The 25,628-nt window shown below is 45.5% G+C and overlaps 2 protein-coding genes across 2 annotated transcripts in view; one reads left to right on the top strand and one right to left on the bottom strand.

The window, feature by feature from the left end:
• LOC309569498 (NACHT, LRR and PYD domains-containing protein 12-like) overlaps nucleotides 1–25,628 on the top strand; it is a 1,417,729-nt gene that overhangs the window by 356,437 nt on the left and 1,035,664 nt on the right. The window lies entirely within an intron of this gene.
• Nucleotides 22,603–25,628, bottom strand: part of LOC309569499 (NACHT, LRR and PYD domains-containing protein 12-like) — a 362,685-nt gene continuing 359,659 nt past the window's right edge. The window contains exon 11 of the mRNA XM_082275359.1: nucleotides 22,603–22,792. Within this exon, the coding sequence (XP_082131485.1) occupies nucleotides 22,702–22,792 (91 nt within the window). The 3' untranslated portion in view covers nucleotides 22,603–22,701. The remainder of the gene's footprint in view (nucleotides 22,793–25,628) is intronic.

The raw sequence follows: 25,628 nt of genomic DNA, 5'->3' as shown, positions 1-25,628 counted from the left end.
ATACATAAGTTTATTCCTGTTTGGTCTGAGGTTTGTCTGCACAGACCCCCCTGTGGTTGTCGCTACGGTTCTACTGTCGCTCTTGACCCCAATAATACCTTCTGTCCTAAGGTACTCCCGGTTGCTAAGGTACTCCCAGTCTCTAAGGTATTAATAATTCACTAAGGTGCTCCCGAGTTGCTAAGGTACTCCCGAGTCGCTAAGGTACTCCCAGTCCCAATGTCACAAGGTATTCCCGGTCGCTAAGGTCACTCCCAGGCACTAAGGTTACTCCCAGTCGCTAAGGTACACCCAGTCGCACTGTTACTCCCAGTCGCAAGGTACTCTCAGTCGCGAGGTACTCCCAGTTACACAGTTACTCTCAGTTGCAAGATACACCCAGTTGCTAAGGTACTCCCAGACACGTGGTTATTCCCAGTTGCAAGGTACACTCAGTTGCTAAGGTATTCTGCAGCACTCAGTTACCCCGCAGTAGTCAATCGCAATACTCAGCAGTACTCAGTCACTCGCAATACACAGCAGTACTCAGCCACTTGCAATACACAGCAGTACTCAGCCACCCCCTCCTATCTCCATGGAAGCCCAATAGGGAGAAACGCCACATCAGAGCAAGGAGGAGCCGCGCTGTCATACATTATTCCGCGGTCTGGACTGCAGACAACCGCGGACAGCGACACCCAGAGGCATTTGTATACTCTACCAAATTTAAGTGTATTTACCTACAATAAAATCTTTGTTTTGGGGATAATGCACTCTGTTCGGCTTCATTTCTTGTTCCCTATGTGGATGCATCTTGGATGTTGAATTGAGCTCTTATGCCAGGAGTCCTTCTGCACCACTGTCAGTACAAGACAACTAGAGAATATATATTCCAAAGCTCTCCAAATCTACCATCTGGTAAGAGGCTATTGAGGTATATAAGGTGCAGGTGTTTTACACATACCATCACCCGTGGTGATATAAGAAGCTCTAACTGGATTGATCGCTATCTATGCCTGGTACTTGGGCTAATAGTGGTCTCGGGAGAGTTCCGGACTCGACACCTCGTCCTTCGGGTTGGCCCCAACTCTCGGTATCCGTGGGCTCTTCGCCCCTCCTGCCTTTACCCTATGAGGATGGGTATGGAGTCATGTGTATGATTGATCACCGGATCTCCTGGCCCTCCAGCATCATTGTTCAACATCATTTATAGATTGGTGAGCATAATTTGGTATTTATAAACCTTATGTTTTGAATATATTAAATGTAATCGTGAAAGTTAATTTTGGATAAATTGTGATATATATTAAATGTACATGAAAATGTTTGTATTTGTGTAAACTAATAACATGTTTTTTCTTTGTAATAGTCTACCTGGGGCTCAATGTGGTCTTTGAGAAAGCCCGCCTAAGGGCAAAACGTGTCAGTCCCGTCCCGCTTTTGGTTAAGACTACTATGGAGATGTTGGACTTGTTAAGATGATGAATTTTTTCTCTTTTTAAACTGTTTTAAACTATTTAATAAAATTATTTTTGGATTTGTCAAATAGTTGGTTGATATGTGATCAATGACTTTGTGCTCACCTGTCAGGAGTCCCCCTCAACATATCCATTTATTCTTTACTTGGAGTAGCCCGTATCTTGCCATCTGGGTGTCTAGATCAGGGCTCTCTAGTTTCTTTTATTCATTATCTATTCCCTTTTAAATATATTTCTGGTAAGAAGTAAATCTGGAAAGGTGGTGGGAAACGGTCACATCCCTTGCCGAAATATCACTTCATTTTTTCGTTACTATTTCACGTCTTTTGGACACTCACCTGTTTAAAGTTCAAATTGGAATTTGGGACTTTTTTCATTTTAAACAATTGATTGTGGACAATCTATCACAATTGGTTTTTACACGTCACAGGAGTTGTTTGTTGTATAATTGAATATATTTTATTTACATTGTATATATAAATGTTGATTTATATTTGCACATCATCTTTGTAGCGCACCAAACTTTTTTCACTATCACTTTATTTCCAACATTTGGATCTTTGGTTGCAGCACAATTATTTTTTTACTAGTGCACTTTCTCATCTTTTTAATACACAGCAGTACTCAGTCACTCGCAATACACAGCAGTACTCAGTTACCCACAATACTCAGCAGTTCTCAGATACCCACAATACTCAGACACTCATAGTACTCAGCAGTACTCAGTCACTCACAATACTTAGCAGTACTCAGATAACCACAATACTCAGCGATTACCCCAGAATCATACTCACCTTCCCTGCGATCCCCACGCCGCCCTCCCGCTGTCCTCATACTCTCGCCCCGCTCTGTGCTCAGCAGATGCCAGCACTTGCCTTCTGGTTCCCTTCCCTGTGAGCGTTGCGACGCAGGGGGGTGGAACCAGCAGCAAATTCAAAAGTGTAAATACACAAATGACATGATACAAGGCTGGGATCCTAATGGATTGCACTGTATCATCCCATTTCACCACAGGATTTCACCTGGTGACTTTTCCAGTGCCCTGTCTGTGCTTTTCCAGTGCTTTGTGCCTAATAAAATGGAGAACGACCACGGCATCAAAAAAGCGTTTTTTGGGCAAAAGCACTTCTAGACGAACTGGATAATAGCAACAGGGAAACAAAGTTACTTGAAGAACGGAGCGGTAGCAATTCATGGGAAAATTTGTCATCAGGTACCTAAAGTGAGGACAGCGACAATTCTGATGTCTCTTTCTGGCCCATCGCTTGTGGAATTTGGGAAGTTTATCAAATGATTCTTCAGAATTTCCAATGGAGCGATGTGCCAGAAAGAGACATCAGAATCGTCGCTGTCCTCACTTTCCGTACCTGATGACCAATTTTCCCACCAATTGCTATCGCTCAGTTCTTCAAGTAACTTTGTTTCCCTGTTGCTATTATCCAGTTCGTCTAGAAGTGCTTTTGCACAAAAAACGCTTTTTGGACGCCGTGGTCGTTCTCCATTTTTTTAGGCACAAAGAACTGGAAAAGCACAGGCAGGGCACTGGAAAAGTCACCAGGTGAAATCCTGTAGTTAAATGGAATGATACAGTGTAATCCGTTAGGATCACAGCTTTCTATCATCTCATTTGGTGTATTTACATTTTTGAAATTGCCGCCGGTTCGGGGGAGGACAGCGGGGGAGGACGGCGGGGGAGGACTGCGGGAGGATGGCAGGAGAGGACAGCAGGAGGACGGCGCGAGGACAGCGGGAGGACGGGGGGAGGACAGCGGGAAGATGGCGGGAGGACGGCGGGGGAGGAAGGCGGGAAGACGGCTGGAGGACAGGGGGAGGATGGCGGTGGGAAGACGGCGGGGGAGGACAGGGGGGAGAACAGGTAGGAGGACAGGGGGGAGGACAGCGGGAGGACAGGGGGGAGGACAGCGGGGGATCGCAGGGGAAGGTGAGTTTTAAAATATAAAACGACAGATTTCCATGCAAAACAATGTACCTCTTTTAGCACAGAAATCCAGACATAATCAGACCGCCAGGGAGGTTAAAGAGTCTCCACAGTGGGAGCACATGTATTTTAATGGATAGATGGAGGACAGGTGACTGGAGGGAGCCCACCCCTCCTTAAAGGCGCAGGGTCACACTGAACACCCAGCACATTGCACAATGGCAGCAAAGGTGTCCGTACATTGCCTGACCAATATAAATGATAATACAAAAGTTACTCAGTTACTACACCCTCCTCACCCAAAGTCCTCACTATCCTCTGTCAACCTGTCACAGTCTGTTCTCTATCAGTTGTGTCTCTCCTGTACTGTCTCTGCAGGGCTTGTCAGTTTCCTCTCTCTCCCTGCTCTGCTTCTCACATACACTCCAGTATGTGGATACACTCACCGTCCTCTGTTACTTCTTGGTCCCTCCTTGGCTCCTCTTTCAGACAGTCAGCTCAGTGGGGTAACGTTGTCAGTCTCTCCCGATGCTGCCGCCTCCGCTCCCCCGAGCCTCCAGTCTCTCTCTGTCTCGGGGGGGAACAGTTTATCACTCACACACTCAACTGACACTCCTCACACACGCTCAGCTCAGCTGTCACTGATTTCTGCGCCCTTTCCTCCTGCAACACAGCACCACCTGCTGTAAACACTCTTTACATTTGCGGGCACGTCTTATGTTTTCTTTGGCATGCGAGCACGGAGGGATGGGGCACTTTAAGTTTTGGCAGAGACCCTAGAGAATAAAATGTATTCTGTATTTGTGCAGCAGTCTTTAAAACGCTGGGAAAAAATTAACTTTAATGAATAAAAAAAAAAAAAAAATGAAGCAATAAAGTTAGCCCAATTTTTTTGTATTATGTGGAAGATAATGTTACACCAAGTAAAAAGACACCTAACGTGTCACACTATAAAATTGCGCACACTTGTGGAATGGCGACAAACTACAATACTTAAAAATCTCCATAGGCAACGCTTTAATATTGTTTAACGGTTACCAGTTTAGAGTTACAGAGGAGAAATTGTGCTAGAATTATTGCTATCGCTCTGACGATTATGGTGATACCTCACATGTGTGATTTGAACACCGTTTACATTTGCGGGTGCGACTTACTTATGTGTTTTCTTTGGCGTGCGAGCACGGAGGGATGGGACGCTTTACTTTATTTTTTTTTTCTTATTACACTTTTCCTTAAAAAAATGTTTCCCTGATCACCTATTGCTGTGAGAAGGAATGTAAACATCCCCTGTGACAGTAATAGGCAGTGACAGGTACTCTATATGGAGGGATCAGGGGGGAATGTGACAGTAATAGGCAGTGACGGGTACTCTATATGGAGGGATCGGGGGTCTGAAAGACCCCAAACCCCTCCTCTGCACGCCATCATCTGCGTTTTTGAATACTTTGTATTTTTTAAAACTGGTGCTGTTGGCTGCCAAGTAAACTGGAAGTGATTTCATGACATCGCTTCCGGGTTACTACCTTACCTTACTTCGGGGATCAAAGCCGTTTCTGGCTATGTTCGGGTGGGCGACGTGCCAGCTGGACGCTCGGGTCTTTTGGTGGGATGGGAGACCCGGGCGAGAGGGGGGGGATGTCCCCTCCCGCTGCTTGTAATAATAGCTGAGAGGCTGCTTGGCCGCATTGGTTGTTATCACAATAAAGCTGACCATCAGCTCTAAAAACTGGTACCGGGGTGATGCCTGCAGCTGCATATCATACTGCTATCGTGTTTCCCCGAAAGTAAGACACCTCCCGAAAATAAGACCTACTTAGAGTTTTGTCTCTCACTGAAATATAAGGCATCCCCCCGAAAATTAGACATCCCCGATAATAAGGCCTCCCCGGAACATAAGGTCTCCCTGATAATAAGGCCCCCCGAAGCTACTGTAACTCTGGACCGTAGCGCAGTGCAGCGCAGCTCACTGTTGGCCGGAGCGCAGCCGGAGCAGACAGGAAGTGTGAGGTCTCTTAATCAGAGAGCCCGCGCCGCCGCCAGGACAAGCTGCCGCCTGCTGCTCGCTCTGCCCAGACGGAGTCTGGCTGACTCACAATTAGACAATTAGGGATCACTTAAAATGAAACAGGAGGATCAGAAGGGGGGGGGGGATCAAAATGACACAGGACGATCAGAAGAGGGGGGATCACAATGACACAGGAGGATCAGAAGGGGTTACTAAAATGGTAATCCCCCCCTTTGATTCTCCTGTGCCATTTTGACTGATCCCCCACCCTGATACCCCACTACTACCGTATCGTATACAGAGAATACATTTCCTTTTTTTTTTTTTTTCAACAATAAATGTGTACCGTATTCTTCTTCATGGAAAAATAAGACATCCCCTGAAAATGAGACCTAGCGCATCTTTGGGAGCAAAAATGAATATAAGACACTGTCTTATTTTCGGGGAAACAGGGTACAACCACTTCATCAAAATGACGTACAGGTTCGTGATTTTGCTTAATTTTATTTTTTGTGCTATAAACAAAAAAAGAGTGACAATTGTGAGAAAAAAAAAACAATATTTTTTACATTCTGCTTTATAACATTCCCCAAAAAGAAAAATTTAAAAATCAACATTTTTTAACAATGTAGGCCAATTTGTTTTCTGCTACATATTTTTGGTAAAAAAAAAAAGTGTATTTTGATTGGTTTGCGCAAAAGTTATACTAACATATACTAACTTTGTGAAAGATTTATGCATAGGTGTGCTCAGCCTATTATATTAGGGTGTACACCCCAAAGCTAAAAACACACACGCCTTTCTCTGCAGCCTCAGCTGCACCGGACAGTGAATGAGCGGGAAGTGCTCTGTGCTGAGCGCCTTCCTGTTCATTCAAAAAAATGAAGCATAGTAAACCGTTTACTATGCTTTAATTATAAATCAACACCGCAAATGAGTGTGTTCACTGTGTTCATTTGGAAAAGGAAGGGGTCGGTAAATTACATATTTACTAGCCCTTTCCCCTGCTCTCCATCCTGAAACATCCCCCGCAGCAACTGAGGGCAGAAGAGAAGAGAGGAGGGAAGCCAGCGGCACTGTGGGTGGGTGCAACATGGGGGGAAGCAGTAGGGGGAATCGGCACCACACAGAGTGATTAGTGTGTGCCCAGGCACACCTGGCACACCCCCTGCGCACGCCTATTGATTTATGTCATTTTTATTGTTTTTTCTTTTACTAGTAATGGCGGCGATCTGCGATTTTTAGCGGGACTGCGACATTGCGGCGGATATTGCGGCGGACATTTTGACACTTTTTGGGGACTAGTGACATTACTACAGTAATCAGTGCTAAAAATATGCACTGTTACTGTATAAATGACACTGGCAGGGAAGGGGTTAATACTGGGGGTGATCAAAGGGGTTAATGTATGCCTAATATGCTTACTGACTGTGTGTGGGGGAGGGGCTCTGTGACAAGCACAGAGAGACCGGGTTGTAGCTTAGCTGAAACTGCTGATCTGTACCTGCCTGTCTGAGAGAAGGTCTTCTCTCCGTTTCCCGGACGATCGTGGGAGGGCAGCGGCGATCTCCGCTGCCCTCCTACGGGCCGCTTCCCACTGTTACTAAACACAGCGGGAGCGCGGCTCTGGCGGCGCACGCGTGTCGCTGAAACCACATGCACTCCAGTCACATAGTACAACATGACTGGACGTAGCCGAGCTGCCTTGCCGCAGTAATATTACAGTGGGCGGTTGGCAATAGGGATGATCGAACTTTTCAAAAGTTTGGTTCGACCAGAACACCCGAACTTCCCGAAAGTTTGGCCCGGATTTCAGAACCCCATTGAAATCAATAGGACCCGAACTTGTGTAATGAAAAAACACAATTTTTAAGCCCTAAAACCCAATAAATGCCCCTAAAAAGTGCCTAGGGTTCTGGGTCATGCCCCAGGGACTATTAATCACACAAAAAAAAGTTCTTAAAAATTGTCATTTTTGATAGAGAGCCAATTATTGAAAAAATTATTGAAAAAAAAAAAGAGATTTCTTTGGATTTAGTGTCTGGGGGGTTTAAAAAGTGTACCTGTGAAGTTTCAGCTCTGTAGCATGTCCAGAACCAGAAAAAAAAAGATTGTTTGTATTAGAATTAATATAGAACAGGGATATGGCTCCGCTATTTTCACACCTTGCCAGTTTTGTAGCTGGCGTTTTTTTGGGCATTTTTTGGGGGTCTTTGGAGGCAGGCATAACATTAGAACTTCTGTATAGGGGTATATATACATATACACATATATAGGTGTGAAAGTAGCAGAAACCTATGCTTGCGCTAATGAAACATTAACACCCATATGGCTTCTCTCCTTTCACACCTATATGTGTTTATGTGTATAAATACATATAATGCCCAAAAAAAAAAACGCCTGCTGCAAAAACACACCTGGGCGTTTTTGTAGCTGGCGTTTTTTTGGGCATTTTTTGGGCGTCTTTGGAGGCAGGCATAACATCTGTACTTCTGTGTAGGGGTATATACACACACCCATGTATGTATATATACATATACACATATATAGGTGTGAAAGTAGCAGAAACCTATGCTTGCGCTAATGAAATAATTAACAGGCATATGGCTCCGCTCCTATCACACCTATATGTGTGTATGTGTATAAATACATATAAGTGTGTGTGTATATATACCCCTATACAGAAGTACAGATGTTATGCCTGCCTCCAAAGACGCCCAAAAAATGCCCAAAAACGCCAGCTACAAAAATGCCCAGGTGTGTTTTTGCAGCAGGCGTTTTTTTTTGGGCATTTTTATGGGGTCTTTGGAGGCAGGCAAAACATCTGAACTTCTGTATAGGGGTATATATACACACACACTTATATGTATTTATACACATACACATATATAGGTGTGATAGGAGCGGAGCCATATGCCTGTTAATTGTTTCATTAGCGCAAGCATAGGTTTCTGCTAATTTCACACCTATATATGTGTATATGTATATATACATACATGGGTGTGTGTATATATACCCCTACACAGAAGTTCAGATGTCATTCCTGACTCCAAACAGTCCTCAAAAAAGCCCTATAAACGCCTGCAGCAAAAAGCAGGGTGACAGGGGCGAAGCCATATCTCGGTTCTATAAGTGTCCTAAGAGAAACGATTGTTTCTCTATAGCGGTCACCCTGACATGGAAGGGTTTTGTCACCCTTCCATAGCAGTCAGAGTCAGTTAACCCTACACTACACTACAGTCCCCTTACACTTAACACTTTCCCTACAGAAACTAGATTATTAAATCTAACTATAGTGGAAAATAGCACCCTAACTACACTAGATATCCCTTTCCTCTAATAATTGCTAAATGACACTTTGAAGCAGAAGTAACAGAACTGCTTCCATTCTCTTCCACAGCCCTGTATTAAAATGGTAGAGATTTGGCGGGGGCTATCTTATATACTGGGGGGCGTATTCACTAATGATTGGCCTCTGGACCCCCTAGTCACTCCAATCACATTCCTAGCATTCTAGCTAGCATTCCTCCTGCCCCCTCAATTGGCTTTTACTGATGGTTCTGGTCCAATCACGGGCTTTTAAAGCCCATTTCCTGTTCCATTCCATTTTGGTCGGTTCTGGTTGCCGAATTCCGAACTTTTTCAGCAAAAAGTTCGGAATTCGGCCGAACCTCGAACAGTCAATGTTCGGGTCGAACCGATGGTCGACCCGAACCGTTCGATCGTCCCTAGTTGGCAAGTGGTTAATATTTGCAACAATGAGGGAAATGGTCCAACACTGTCAATTGCAAACACCTCCATCCCGAATTAATGCAAGAAAAAAGAGGTTCCCTGGTGGGACTTTGAGTGAGGTGGATGCAAGGAGTAAGCATAAATATATAATAACAAATTTATTTATTAAGTACAAAACATGTAATAAATATATAATGCGTATTATAACAAACATCAATACAAAGCACAATAGGCATAATAACATGATGACATCAGTGTTGAAAATAGATCACATGTATAGATTAATATCTTGAGTTTGAACTCGATGCGTTTCGTGGGTCTGTGTGCCCACTCATCAGGAGTATATATGAGAGTAAGCCTATCTAAAAATGAATCAAATGGGCACAATGTTAATATGCATAAAGTTAGCCAGCAGGTGTGAGATTTCAACATATATATGTATACTCCGTCCCCAAGTGGGAAAATCACACTTACATCCGGCTGAATAAAAGATGGTAAATGAACGCTGCCACATGGTGGGGGTAACCAAGTCTGATCCGGGAGATGACGGGACATAGATAAACGGCAACAGGATGGAGGGCCAGGTGAGGAAAAATAAGTGATGTGTGCAGGGTCCTGCTAGATAACATGGCACTGGCTGGAAGTATATGAATGCATATATCAAAATAAAGTAGTATGTAGTGTATCACATAGTGATATCGGATGAAAAAATAATAAAGGATATCAATGTATAAAAATATGTACCAGCCAGGCAAAGAGTAAAAAACAGGAGAAGGGGAGAGCTGTGAACCCGCCAGTGGGTGCTGAGCTGTGAGAGGCCAGTGAGCAGATGGAAAGGGAAGTGATATGAGAAATGAGAGAAGTGAAGGAGAGTGAAAGAAAAGATGTCAGGAAAATGAAGGGAGTCTATATCACATTTGGTGGGAATGCCCCGCCATAAAGAGTTTTTGAAAACGAATCCATGAAACTATCCACAGCATCACAAACATCCCTTTGGCATTCTCCCCTCTCACTTACCTGTTCCACTTACTACCCTCTGCCAATAGGAAATACTGCAAATCTCTTAGTATGTTCCTTGTAAACGCAGCAAAACTCTGTATCCCAAGGCACTGGGGTACCTCCCGAATTCCCTCTCTAAAAGAATGGTTTATTCAAATTGAGAAACTTGTAGAAATGGAAGAACTCATAGCAATTTCCCACGACTCCCCATCCAAATTTGCTTCAACCTGGTATCCCTGGTTTCAATTTAGAAAATCTAACACTTATACAATAACTATGAAATGAATACCCTCTCCCCGCCCATTTTAGGGAATTTGCCTGTTATCATATTTCTCCTCCTGTCGCATTACCACATCCCATATTAATACGCAGGGCTTTTTTTCAGCGGGAACGCGGGGGAACGCAGTTCCGCACCTCCAGGACTGAATGTATGTAATGGCAAGGGGTGCTGGAGGTGTGCTGCAGGGTCTGTTGATGCTGGTTGCTGGGGATCTAATGTCACTGGAGGGAATCTATTATTGCAGGGGGGTCTGTTGCTGGGGAGATCTGTTGTTGCTGGCAGGGGATCTATTGTTGCTAAGGGTGGGTCTTATGTTGCTGAGGGATCTACTGTTGAGGAAGAGGTCTATTGTTGCTGGCTGCTGGAAGATCTGTTGTTGCTTCCAGGGGTCTATTATTGCTGAGGAAGGGGGTGGTATTTCTTGTAGGTGGTCCATTGTTGCTGGGGGGGATCTATTCTTTCAGAGGGTCTGCTGATGCTGGCTGCGAGGAGATCTGTTGTTGCTGCTAGGGAGGGGGTGTTTTGTTGTGAGTGGTCCATTGTTGCTGGCTGCAGGGGATCTATTCTACTGCTTTTCTTGTTATCATTAACAAGCTCAATACAAATTAGTTAGTACCACAAATGTTACTGTATTATCTAAAAGGGGTGGTCTTGGGAGGTGGGTAATGGGTGGAACCAAGAAATGGTGCTCAGAGGTGGGTAGGGGCGGAGACAAGGGGTGACTTGAAAAGGGGGAGTTCCTGCACCAATTCTCTGTGAAAAAAAGCCCTGTTAATACGAATACTCATAATTATATACATTGAGTTACGATCCTCACAGCTACCTCCATCTGCTCACCCCACACCCTTTCCCTCTTACCCTACCCCCCTCCCTATCCCTCAAGGGTAGAGATGGCGCCGGTAACCATCTCTCCCCATCTCTCACTTGTATACTACCCCTGGTCACTTGGCGTGTCCCAATTTAGTTCTAATTCTACTCTTTGATTATACGTCAAACTACCATGACCCTCCCCCTCTCAGAGTGGAAAACGTTATACTTCCTATCCTCACCTTGGTTTTGATGTCAAGCATATGTCAATGATTGTACTTTGAATTCTGCTACCTTACATGACTGTTTTAGCATATGTAATCTCTGTTCATCCATCGAGAATGTTGATCGGTTTGTTCATATGTTTGTACCATCTCTTGAACTTATGCTTTTACTCAATAAAATTTTTTGGGAAAAAAAAAAGAAAAGAAAGAGGTAAGGTTTAAATGGATTCCCAAGAAATACTGACTGAGCTTGTCCCAATATGTAGGGGAGAAATATGCTGTGTCACCAAGGTGATGACAACCAATGTGATATAGATGTATAGAAAAATAGTATCAACCAGAGCAGTGTGAAAACCAAAGAATGAAAGGCTAAGAGGTAAAAAGATGTAAGTGCAACGAGTGTTGGTTAACCAAGAGCCGTGGGTGAACTAAAATGGTGAGGAGGGATGATCCTCAGGTGAAAGGAATCACGGAATGATAATATATCCATAGGGATAGTGACACCGAAGTGAAAAAAATGGAAATAGGAGTGGGTCAAAACATGTTATGAAAGAAATGTATGAACAGGACAGGCCTGCGCCGACCGGCACATGTCACTTTCATCTGTGGTTGTGATTACCAGCTCTCTGGTTATCTCCACTGGACAGACATGTGCCGGCTGGCGCAGGCCTGTCCTGTCCACCACACACATGGCTTTCTGGGACTGTATCCACATGCTCATCGTGGAGGCAATCAGGTGAGGACCACACCTGTTCATACATTTCTTTCATGTGCTGCTGCTTGTCTGCTTGTTTCTGATTTATAAGTAGAACATCATTTACTAGCGCGGAATTTTTATAAAATTTACCAGTATCTGTAACTACCACTCTCTTATCTCAATTCCCTTAATTCCAAGAGTCAGCCCCCCCCCTTTGTGTTCCTTCTGGAATGCCCACTCAGTCTTTAACAAACTTGCCTCTGTCAATTACCTTTTTCTCTCCAAATCTCTAAATCTACATGTTATCACTGAAACCTGGCTCCAGGAATCCAACACTGCCTCTCCAGCTGCCCTCTCCCATGGTGGCCTCCTTTGGACTCCAGCGGACAAAAAGGAGTCTGAGTTGGACTTCTCCTCTCCCCACAAAGCTCCTTCCAGGTTCTTCCTACACCTCCCTCTCTTTCCCTCTGCTCCTTTGAAGTGCACTGCATTTGCCTTTTTTCCCCAGTTTGTCTGAGTATTGCAGTAATTTACTGGCCCCCCTGGCACAATATCATGTTTTATCAATGACTTCTCCGCATTGCTACCCTATTTTCTCTCCTCAGAAGTACCTGCCATCATTCTTGGTGACTAACATTCCAATCAATGCTAATACCTCAGCCACTTCTTAACTACTCAACTTAACCTCCACGTTCAACCTAACACAATGGACACAAACCACCACTCACTCCAATGGCAATGCTCTTGACCTCCTATTCTCCCACCTCTGCACTCCCCTCAACCTCTTTAACACCCCTTTTCCTCTCCAATCACAACCTTATGAGTTTCACACTCTACCTGCCTTCTACCTCCCATGCCACCAACCTGCAAACATTTACCTGCAGGAAACTGCGCCACCTCAACCCTTCCCTTCTCCATTCTGCTAATGACTGACTTTATGACAAAATTGCACCCCTATCCTGCCCAGACCTGGCCACTTCTGTATACAACAACATACTCTCATCCTCCCTGGACACACTTACCCCCCCTTTCTACACGTAGAACCAGGCCTCACCGGCTACAACCCTGGCAAACAGATGACACCAAAAGTCTCAAACACAGCTGTGCTCTTGAGCGAGTGTGGCGAAAAACAAAATCCCTACAAGACTTCACCCTCTACAAGTCTGCCCTTCTCAAATACCACTCCTGCCTCCACTCCGCTAAACAAACTTTATCAAAACCCTCTCATCCAAACCTTGTCAACTCTTTTCTACCCTTTCAGTCTATCATGAATGCTGCTGCCAGATTAATACATCTTACTAACTGATCCGTGACTGCTTCCCCTCTCTACCAATCTCTTCACCGGCTTCCCCTTCCCCATTGTATAAAATTCAAAATACTAACCACAACATGCAAGGCCATACACAACATCACCCCCAGCTACATCACCAACCTAATCTGCCGATATCGCCCAAATCGTCCTCTCCGTTCCTCCCAGGACCTCCTGCTCTCTAGCTCCCTTTTTACCTCCTCCCACGCTTGCCTCCAGGACTTCTTCAGAGCCTCTCCCATCCTCTGGAACTTACTGCCCCAGTATGTGTGGTCAGCTCCTACCCTGTCCGTCTTTAGGCGATCCTTGAAAACACACTTATTCAGAGAAACCTAACCCACCTCCACCTAAGATCTGTACTTGAGTCCCCTTCATCAGATCATGCCCCACAACCTTTTGTAGGACCTCCTGCTCCCTTTAGATTGTAAGCTCCATGAGCAGGGCCCTCCTATTCCTTTTGTATTGAACTGTTTTGTAATATGTGCTGTTCCCCTTTTTATTGTAAAGTGCTGCTTATATTGGTATGGACTGGGTAATGTGTTAGGAAGGAAAGGATGCCACATTGTTTGATGGAAATGAAAATGATCACCCTACAGAGGACTGAATTCAAAGACACCCCGAAAACCAAAGTGCAAAAATGATGCAGCAAGCTAGTCCATTTTGCTGAAATTTCATTGCAGCAACTCAGAATGGTCCTCAGTAGTGTATGGCCCCCATTTGCTTGTAGGCATGCCTGAGAACGTCGGGGCATGGGCCTAATAAGAAGATGGATGGTGTCCTGGGGTATTTCCTCCCAGATCTGGACCAGGGCATCACTAAGCTCCTAAACAGACTGAGGTGTAACCTGGTGGTGTCAGATGGACCAAAACATAATGTCCCAGAGGTGTTCTATTGGATTTAGGTCAGGCGAGCGTGGGGGCCATTCAAATGGTATAAATTCCTTCATCCTCCAGGAACTGGCTGCATACTCTCACCACATGAGCCTGGGCATTGTCATGCACCAGGAGGAACCCAGGACCCACTGCCCCAGCGTAGGGTCTAACTATGGGTCCAAGGATTTCATCCCGATACCTATAGCAGTCAGGGTGCTTTTGTCTACCCTGTAAAGGTTTGTGTGTCCCTCCATAGATATGCCTCCTAAGACCATTACTGACCCACCACCAATACAGTCATGCTAAACGTTACAGGCAGCATAACATTCTCGTCGGGTTCTCCAGACCCTTTCACGCTTGTCACATGGGCTCAGGGAAAACCTGCTCTCATCTGTGAAAAGCAAAGGGCGCCAGTGGTGGACCTGCCGATTCTGGTGTTCAATGGTAAAGGCCAATCAAGCTCCATGGTGCCGTGCAGTGAGCAGAAGGCACACTAGAGGATGTCGGGCCCTCAAGCCACCCTCATGAAGTCTGTTTCTGATTGTTTGGAGACATTCACACCAATGGCCTGTTAGAGGTCATTTTGCAAGACTCTGGCTGTGCTCATCTTCTTCCTCCTTGCACAAAGGAGCAGATACCGGTCCTGCTGATGGGTTAACCACTTGCCGACTGGTCACGTTGACCGTACTGCGGCAAAGTGTCTCGTTGTCGTTCAGCGACGTAGACCTACGTCGCTGGACTCCTCCCCTTGTGGGCGGCGCGCACGCGCTGCCGGAGGCTCGCTCCCGCTGTATTCAGTTACAGCGGGAGTCGGGCCAGGGGAGGAGCGGCGGTGATCACCGCTGCTCTTCCCCGATCGTCGGGGATCGAGTGTGGAGATCCGCCCGCTTTGTTTACACAAGGGGGCGGGATCTCCTAAGTGACAGGCAGGGTCAGATTGCAGGATTCAGCATAGCTGAACCTGCAATCTGTGCCTGTGTCACACAGTCCCCTCCCCCCAAACACGTTAGTAAGCACCAGGCATACATTAACCCCTTGATCACCAATAAAAGTTAACCCCTTCCCTGCCAGTGTCATTTTTAGAGTAACAGTGCATATTTATAGCACTGATTACTGTAGTAATGTCACTGGTACCCCCAAAAGTGTCAAAAATTTCAGTCAAGGGTCCGATCTGTCCGCCGCAATGTCGCAGTTCCGCAAATAAAATCGCAGATCGCTGCCATTACTAGTTAAAAAAAAAACAATAAAAATGACATAAATTTCCCGTAGTTGGTAGCTGCGATAACTTTTGCACAAACCAATCAAAATATGCTTATTGCGATTTTTTTTTACCAAAAATATGTAGCAGAAAACAAATTGGCCAAAAATGTTAACAAATTTTGATTTTTACATTTTTTGGGGGGGAATTTCATATAAAAAAATGTGAAAAATATTGTTATTTTTTCAAAATTGTCACTCTGTTTTTGTTTATAGCGCGAAAAGTAAAAATCGCACAGGTGATCAAATACCACCAAAAGAAAGCTCTGTTTGTGGGGAAAAAAAGGACATACATTTAAATTGGGTACAGCATTGCATGACTGCGCAATTGTCTATTAAATTAACGCAGTGCCAAATCGCAAAATATGGCCTGGTCAAGAATGGGGTAAAATCTTCCGGTCTTAAAGCGGTTAAAAATATGCTCATTGAGAATTTTTTGGTCAAAGACATGTAGCTAAATACATTTTGGCCTAAATAGATGACAAAAATTGAAAATATTGGATATTTTTTAACTGTCAAAGTAGAAAAATATTGTTATTTTTCAAAATTGTCGCATTTTTATTATTATTGCAAAAAATTAACATTGCACAGGTGATCAAATACCACCAAAAGAAAGCTCTGTTTGTGGGGAAAAAAGGACATAAATTTTGTTTGGGTACGGCGTTGCATGACCGCGCAATTGTCAGTTAAATTCGCACAGTGCCGAATCGCAAAAAGTGGCCTGGACATAAAGCAGGAAAATCCTCCGGTGGTAAAGTGGTTAAGGACCTTCTACTGCCCTGTCCAGCTCTCCTAGAGTAACTGCCTGTCTCCTGGAATCTCCTCCATGCTCTTGAGACTGTGCTGTGGGATACAGAAAACCTTCTGGCAATGGCACGTATTGATGTGCCATCCTGGAGGAGTTGGACTGCCTGTGCAACCTCTATAGGGTCCAGGTATGGCCTCCACCTGCAAAACCATTTTTGTTTTTGAGGTTGTCTCATTGTTGCCCATCTAGTGCACCTGTTGTTAATTTAATTAACACCAAAGCCTACTAAACTGACCAGACCAATATCCAAGGAGTTTAATTGACTTGATGTTATACTCTGAATAAAAAGTGTTCCTTTAATTTTTTTGAGCAGTGTATATACAGTATCTCACAAAAGTGAGTACACCCCTCACATTTTTGTAAATATTTTATTCTATCTTTTCATGTGACAACACTGAAGAAATGAAACTTTGCTACAATGTAAAGTAGTGAGTGTACAGCTTGTATAACAGTGTAAATTTGCTGTCCCCTCAAAATAAATCAACACACAGTCATTAATGTCTAAACTGCTGGCAACAAAAGTGAGTACACCCCTAAGTGACAATGTCCAAATTGGGCCCAATTAGCCATTTTCCCTCCCTGGTATCATGTGACTCGTTAGTGTTACAAGGTCTCAGGTGTGAATGGGGAGCAGGTGTGTTACATTTGATGTTATCGCTCTCACTCTCTCATACTGGTCACTGGAAGTTCAACATGTACTTTAGAGTCCAGACTTCTTATCATGTGCTTCTTGTTTTTATATACAATTGTATAGTGGAGGTTGTTTTCCTTACAATTTATGTCTAATTGCTGGTTTTCTATCAATAAATTACTGTTTTGGCAATATGTTTTGGATCATTCAAGGTACCTTCTTTTTGGCTTTTTTCTTGTAGCCTCCTCTTTTTTCCCCTGTAAAGGAAACCTGTTATTTTGTGTTTGCTTCACTTTCTATTAATAAAAATGGGCAAGGAAAGCCCTTAAAAGGAAGAAAAGCGAGTGGCTGAGTCCTTAAAAATTCTACATTTGATGCTAGCTAAGGAATTATGCCCCATTGTTGGTGTCAGTAGGAGGAATAGTGCCCCAAGGGCCAAATAAATGCAAGCAAAGGGCCGCAGTTTGGAGACCGCTGTTGTAGATTATTGTGCATCATGAAATTACCTATTGAATGAATACAAATATGATAAGTATCAGATGCCTATTCCACCTAGGAGATGGAATATGCCTAACCCACCTCTACTACTGTCACTGCATTTGGGCTTAAAATGCTGCTAAATAACTGATACAGGTAAATATGTCCTTATTCTTGCTGTATTGTTACCAGCTCAGGAGTTATGGAACACACTTAAGATCAGTTTTTAATAGGAAAGCAGAGGGACTGGCAGGAACACCAGGGATTTCACATAAAGGAAGCAATACAAAGAGAACAGGATGTTTTTTCATACAAGTACATGGTACAGCAGACACATATCAGGAATAGGAAATGTTGGGGTAACATGTCTGACATGTCCCTCCTGTATTGTACTTGAAGTACTCCTGCAGGTATCGATGCACATGGTCCAGAATAAGTCAGTGTGGGAGGCCGGTTAGTCCACAGTGTGCTTAGGATCATGAAGGCGCTATTATAAGGGGAATAGCCTGGACTGAATCTTGTCCTGGCATTTCCATAGAAACTTAGGCTTTCTCTTCCCTTAAATAAAAAAAATAAAAATAAAAATTTAAAACATGGGGTTGCTGGCAAAACATTGGTACAAGACTCCATTCAGAAAAAAAGATTCTATTAACTACAGAGGTTTAGTAAGAGATATGCAAGATAAAAGGCCAGGCCAGGGTAATGCCCCGTACACACATGCAGATTATCTGCAGACTTTTGTCTGCAGACTTACCTTTTCTATGTAGTGCAAGGGCCTGCCGGCAGGGGCGTTGCTAGGTGGGAAAAAGACCAGGGGCTTCAGCCCGAAGATAAATTTGATAACCCCTCCCACATTTTAAAGTCCCGCCAAAGCCCCTCCCACATTTAAAAGTAAGTTCCGCCCAAGCTCCACCCAATGCACCCCTCAGTCAAGGGTCAGTCGAGGGATGGTATGGCGAGGAGTACAGGGGGTCAGACATGGGGTGGTGTGGAGAAGAGAGAAGTAAAGGGGTCAGTCATCTGGTGGTATGGAGAGGAGAGGAGTACAGTAGGTCAGTCATGGGGTGGTATGGAGAAGAGTACAGGGGGTCAGACATGGGGTGGTATGGAGAGGAGTACAGGGGGTCAGACATGGGGTGGTATGGAGAGGAGTACAGGGGGTCAGACATGGGGTGGTATGGAGAGGAGAGAAGTACAGGGGTTCAGTCATGGGGTGGTATGGAGAGGAGAGGAGTACAGGGGGTCAGACATGGGGTGGTATGGAGAGGAGTACTGCCAGCATCAGATGGAACAGAAATGAATGCAGCCTGAACTCAATCCTATTAAACTCCTTTGGCGTAAACGTAAATACTAACAGCCAGGTCTTCTTCTCCAACATCAGTACCTGACCTCAAAAATGCACAAGTTCTCACAAGCTCAATACAAAATCTTGTGGAAAGCCTTCCCAGAAAAGTGGAAGCTGTTTACAGATGCAAAAGTGAGACCAACTCAATATTAAAGAGGAACTTAACCATTGTCCCATCATTTTTTTTCCCTCCTCTTACATGTAATACGTGGGAACACTCACCTGCCCAACCCAACAGATCCAGCAAGTATTGTCCTGCTGTGATTTGCAGCAGCACCTCTTCCACAGGCCTGTGAATGGAAAGCGAAGCATCCCGGTATATGTGGTGAACACATTTCAAAGTCTTAGAGACATCATTCTCGCCTAGACAAGAATGGCAGCCGCAAGACAAGGTGTACAAAAAAAAAAAAAAAAATGAAAAAAGTAAAACAAACCAGAGAAAGGAATAACTTGATGCCAAGTGCATTGAGAGGGTGAAAGTCTACTTTCTTGCCCATAGTTTTTAAAAGGGATGTCCAACAATCTCATATACCATAGGTATGATCGTCAGGTGTCAGACCAGAGGCGGCTCTAGGCTTTGTGAGGCCTTAGGCAAAACTTAGACATGAGGCCCCACTCATGCCCATAATGGCAAAATAATTCAAGCAATTCAATTTTATAATACATTGCACTGAACAGTGTACAATGAACTGATGGCAATTCACCCATGGCCAGTCCAGCCTTGTCATTGGATCATATCACGCCAGGACATGCACTGCAACACAATCTCCCTCTGTATAGTGATTGTCACTTACTTCCTATACCTGGGATGAGAGAGAGAGAGAGGGATGAGAGAGAGAGGGATGAGAGAGAGAGGGATGAGAGAGAGGGATGAGAGAGAGGGATGAGAGAGAGGGATGAGAGAGAGAGGGATGAGGGAGAGGGATGAGAGAGAGAGAGAGGGATGAGAGAGAGAGGGATGAGAGAGAGAGGGATGGAGAGAGAGAGGGATGAGAGAGAGGGATGAGAGAGAGAGGGATGAGAGAGGGATGAGAGAGAGAGAGAGAGAGAGAGAGGGGGGGATGAGAGAGAGGGATGAGAGAGAGAGAGAGAGGGATGAGAGAGAGAGAGAGAGAGAGAGAGAGAGGGATGAGAGAGAGAGAGAGAGAGAGAGAGAGAGAGAGAGAGAGAGGGATGAGAGAGAGAGGGAGAGAGGGATGAGAGAGAGATGAGAGAGAGAGAGAGGGGGGGATGAGAGAGAGAGAGAGAGAGAGGGATGAGAGAGAGGGATGAGAGAGAGAGAGAGAGGGATGAGAGAGAGAGAGAGAGAGGGATGAGAGAGAGAGAGAGGGATGAGAGAGAGAGGGATGAGAGAGAGAGGGAGAGAGGGATGAGAGAGAGATGAGAGAGAGAGAGAGAGAGAGAGGGGGATGAGAGAGAGAGAGAGAGAGAGAGAGGGGGGGATGAGAGAGAGAGAGAGAGGGATGGGAGAGGGAGGGATGGGAGAGATGAGAGAGGGAGAGGGATGAGAGAGATGAGAGAGAGAGAGAGGGGTGGGAGAGAGAGAGGGGTGGGAGAGAGAGAGAGAGATGGATGAGAGAGAGAGAGAAAGAGAAAGAGAGAGAGAAAGAAAGATAGGGATGGGAGAGAGAGAGAGAAAGAGAGAGAGAGAAAGAAAGAGAAAGAGAGAGGGGGATGGGAGAAAGAGAGAGAGGGATGAGAGAGAGAGAGAGAGGGGGGGATGAGAGAGAGAGAGGGATGGGAGAGAGAGAGGGATGAGAGAGAGAGAGGGATGGGAGAGAGAGAGAGAGAGAGAGAGGGATGGGAGGGAGAGAGAGAGGGGGGGATGGGAGAGAGAGAGAGAGCGAGGGATGGGAGAGCGAGGGATGGGAGAGAGAGGGAGAGAGGGATAGGAGAGAGGGATGGATGGAAGAGAGAGAGGGATGGGAGAGAGAGAGGGATGGGAGAGAGGGATGGATGGGAGAGAGGGATGGATGGGAGAGAGGGATGGATGGGAGAGAGGGATGGGAGAGAGGGATGGATGGGAGAGAGGGATGGGAGAGAGGGATGGTAGAGAGGGATGGATGGTAGAGAGGGATGGATGGGAGAGAGAGGGATGGGAGAGAGGGGTGGATGGGAGAGAGAGGGATTGATGAGAGAGAGAGGGATGGATGGGAGAGAGGGGGATGGGAGAGAGGGATGGGAGAGAGAGAGGGATGGAAGAGAGAGATGGATGGGAGAGGAGAGGGATGGGAGAGAGGGATGGATGGGAGAGAGGGATGGATGGGAGAGGGGATGGATGGGAGAGGGGGATGGGAGAGAGGGATGGATGGGAGAGAGAGGAATGGGAGAGAGGAATGGATGGGAGAGACAGGGATGGATGGGAGAGAGAAATGGATGGGAGAGAGAAATGGATGGGAGAGACAGGGATGGATGGGAGAGACAGGAATGGGAGAGAGGGATGGATGAGAGAGAGGGATGGGAGAGAGGGATGGGAGACAGGGATGGGAGACAGGGATGGATGGGAGAGACAGGGATGGGAGAGAGGGATGGATGGGAGAGAGGGATGGATGAGAGAGAGGGATAGATGAGAGAGAGGGATGGGAAATAGGGATGGATGGGAGAGAGGGATGGGAGACAGGGATGGATGGGAGAGACAGGGATGGATGGGAGAGACAGGGATGGGAGAGAGGGATGGATGGGAGAGAGGGATGGATGAGAGAGAGGGATGGGAAATAGGGATGGATGGGAGAGACAGGGATGGATGGGAGAGAGGGATGGATGAGAGAGAGGGATGGGAAATAGGGATGGATGGGAGAGACAGGGATGGATGGGAGAGAGGGATGGATGAGAGAGAGGGATGGATGGGAGAGACAGGGATGGATGGGAGGGATGGATGGGAGAGAGGGATGGATGAGAGAGAGGGATGGGAAATAGGGATGGATGGGAGAGAGGGATGGATGGGAGAGCAGACAGAAGAAGGCTTTTTGTTCTGCACTCCTGTGTGTGATCAGGATAACATGTGTGTGGGCTCCAGGAGTCGGTCTGGTCACATAGAAGAGGAGTTGTTTGCATGCAGGGGCTTGCGATGGACAGAGCAGTCTTGTGTCCGTGTGCAATAATCCTTTCATTAGACTCACCATAATCCCTGAATTATACACCGCTGTGTGTGCACATTCAGCAGTTTCAATTGGTCCCGCCCCCTGCCACCTTCCTCCCCAGCCAGCTTCTGTTTCTCTATGCACAGGGCAAAGGGGCGGGGTCCCGCATACCGACCCCGCCCACACCCGACATCAATGCTGAAACTTGACAGCTGCAATCACTCTCCTTGTGGCTGCCCCGGATTGCCCACCAATCATTGGATGTGCTTTAATTATTTTACACTGCTGAGGTATGTAGCCCCGAGTTCTCAGCCAAACCCAGGCTTTGGGACTCGGGGCTAAACATTTTAAAAAAGCAACAGGAGACCCGGGGCTTTTGGGGGGCCCACTCGGGGCTATAGCCCCGGTCAGCCCCCCCCTGCCGACGCCACTGCCTGCCGGATTGCATACAAATTGAAAGTGTTTAGGTTTGACCTCATATTATTTGGTTTTGGTAAGTCTGCAGATAATCTGCACATGTGTATGGGGCATTACAGTTGGAATCCATCATCAGTCTGGCTGTGTTCCCTTAGTCATTTTATGTATGAAGTGTTTATTTTTAATGGAGAATGCCTTTGACGCCTTAAAAAACAAAATCCCACCCTGTCCTTGTGTATTAGTTCATCTGCGGAAGTTCATTTTACTCTTGGATTGGATTTGTAATTTCTAAATCCCATTCTCCTCATCATCCAGAGCAATGTCCTGACTCCATTCACAGATGTGGCAAAGTCTCTTCTCTGAGACTATTCTAAGGTAATCTTCAGTCCCGGCCGGAGCTTTTCTCGATTTTTTAGCTCTCTTGTTGCTTGATCTGACAAGTCGTTGTTCTGGATCCTAGAAGAGAGGATATAAACAGTCATCAGATCTCAGCAGAACGCTTCACACCATTTCCCAGCATTCTTCTAAAATATAAATATCTTTTATGTACAAAAAAATATGTATATATAAATGAATCCAGTTTAGGCATCTCCCTCCGTCCTCATTAGGAAAAGACAATGTTGTCCATGAACTACACAATATATCCCCCTATCATTCAGACACATTGTCAATCATATAGTCAGATTTAAAGTAAATATAATAAACATGTTAAACCAACATAAAGCAACAATGCATATAAACATCTATAGGTTTCCTCCAACTAATTGCATTATGATCATACCTTATGTGCATGCAATTATGAATGAACATCAATGCTACTCTAAATAGGCCCCCTTAACCATCCAGCTTAGTGGTATCTGGTTTAAAGTCGTAGTATAGTCAAAAAAAAAGAAAAAAAAAACCCCTGCAAGACAAAGGCATAATGAGCTAGTATGCATCGCATACTAGCTCATCATGAAAAACTTACCTTAGAACGAAGCCCCCCGACACGGACCCCCGGACACCGCTGTGGGAGCGGACATGATTCCTCGGCGTCTCTTCCGGGTTCGGCGGCTCAGGCGCTGTGAGTGGCCAGAGCCGCTACGATGTCATCCCGCACATGCGCGCGGGGGACTAACTTTCCGGCAACTTCCCAGCAAGGAACTCTGAAGGTCCGCCGGACCTTCAGAGCGCATGTGCCGCTAGCGTCAGCGGCTGCATGCAGTGCAAATATCTCCTAAACCGTGCAGGATTAGGAGATATTAATTGTACCTACAGGTAAGCCTTATTATAGACTTACCTGTAGGTAAAAGTCCTAGAAATCAGTATACTTCCGCTTTAAGTGTGGTGAATAAAGTAAACAAAGCCTCATGCATCCTGACAGTCACAAGCAATAAGCTAATAGTACTTTATTATGTCATTAGGGTTGCCACCTTTAATTCAAGCATTCTTTTGGTAGTATACACAATAGGATCATATAAGGCCTTGGCCACTTTTGGGTGCCCCAAGGAGGGTAGGAATGCGGCACGCTACACTCACTGCAGTGAACAGTTGGTGTGACCTAATTGCATTAACAGTAGGAGGGGTCTGTTGGGAAGGAAAGAATGGAAAGAAAAATAGCTGCTTTGTTCACCCTGCAATCTCCTGTCATAGGCGGCCCTGCTAAATTGAGTCCTTCTGACTTACCTAAGGCTGGGGAGCCAGTCCCTGGATTAGGTGTTGACCTTGATTGCCTGGGTGTGTGGAGTGCTCCCCAAGCTGATATTCCTCTAGTGTTGGTTCATCCCAGTGGTTGTCATTATATTGTGCACCCCCGCTACTAGAGCTTGCAGCATGGATGCTTTGTGTAGCTCTACAACTGAGATAATGCTAAGCTTTTACTGGGTGTTAACCATAACCTATGCTGTCAAATCTTGCACTGATATTCTTAACAGAAAGGACAGATGGGGTGTCCTGATCAGAGGGTAAGACCACCTGGGACTGTAAACTCAAGATGTAACAGGCCAATGGAACAACTAAACAGGTGTACCCAAGTACCGGTCCTCACAGATGCAGGAACAGTGTGACCGTACCTAAACGGAGGTGTGCCATAGTCACAGGATCTAAGGAGTCACCCGATCTTCACCAGAGCCACTGGAAGTGTGGATGTTGCACTGCGTGGCAGCTTGGGGTTGCGGCTCTCTAGCACACCCATGCGGGCGCAGTGCAACTAAATAGCATGCTGGAAGGACACAACGTGGAAACCTACTGCAGCTAGCTAGGAAGGAACACCAGGTGAGAGCATGCAGGGAGCAAGCGTAAAGCACAGAAGAGAGGGGGAAGCTGATCAATGGTGCAGAAAGCTGGAAAGGGCTGAAGGCTAACAATAACAAGAACAATGCTGAGAAAGAAACACACACAGCAACAGAAAAGGCATCCATGGCCAGAGGGAAAACACTGAAAACATAGACAGGATTAAACAATACATAGAATATAGAATACTCAGATGGTAACAAACACACAGGAAGAGACAGGTACCGCATCCACATGAACACTTGTTGCTCAAACACTAACGCACAGGTGCAACAAAGGCCTAATAATACCTAGGTTCAGGGCAGATAGGCAGAAACCTGAGCAACTCGGACAGGAGACAAAACCAGGTGCCGGATCAATGTGTACAGATATTGGGAAATCAGACAAGCAGCAGTCAAAGTCTCGGCACTTGAGGAGAGAGGCCCCATGAGAGAATAAAGCAGCGGAGGAAATTGAATCTTTTTTTAACCAGAAAAGGGCACTGTGCAGCACCACAAACTCTCAGAGGGAGACGTTATATGCAGGTGTGGAGGCAGAAGAGAGTGGAGTACTTGCAAAAACAGCCCAATTGACACAATCAGCTCTTCTGCTTGATTGTGGAGGTTATCAGGTCTCTCTGGTAGGCAGAGTTTGGATAACCTGAGCTTGGCGACATCTGTGAATGTCCAGAACAGTGCAGCAATTACCCAGCCCCCCATATCTATAGTAAGTTTATAAAGAGTATGGGGGAGGACAATGGTGAAGAAGAAGGTGCAGATCAGGAGGAGTGTGAAGAGGATGAGCAGGTTCTGCCTGAGGCACTATGAGAGTGCGCTGCCTTATTAACAACAAAGGAAAGGTATAAATAATGAAAAATTAAATCAATGGATTAAATAAATGTACAGAATACCCACTCGCTCAAGAATGACTGTTTGTCACTACTAGCCACTGATTGGTCAGAGAATCGTTGTTATCCCACCCACTTACTTTAGTACTACTTTTAGTGGAAAAGCAAACCATACAGCAGGGTTTGCTCTTGGAT

Source organism: Pelophylax lessonae (assembly GCF_965119305.1).
Source record: "Pelophylax lessonae genome assembly, chromosome: 13".
Classification (NCBI taxonomy): Eukaryota; Metazoa; Chordata; class Amphibia; order Anura; family Ranidae; genus Pelophylax; species Pelophylax lessonae.
Note: the sequence above shows the minus strand (reverse complement) of the source record. Positions and strands in the feature narration are given on the sequence as shown.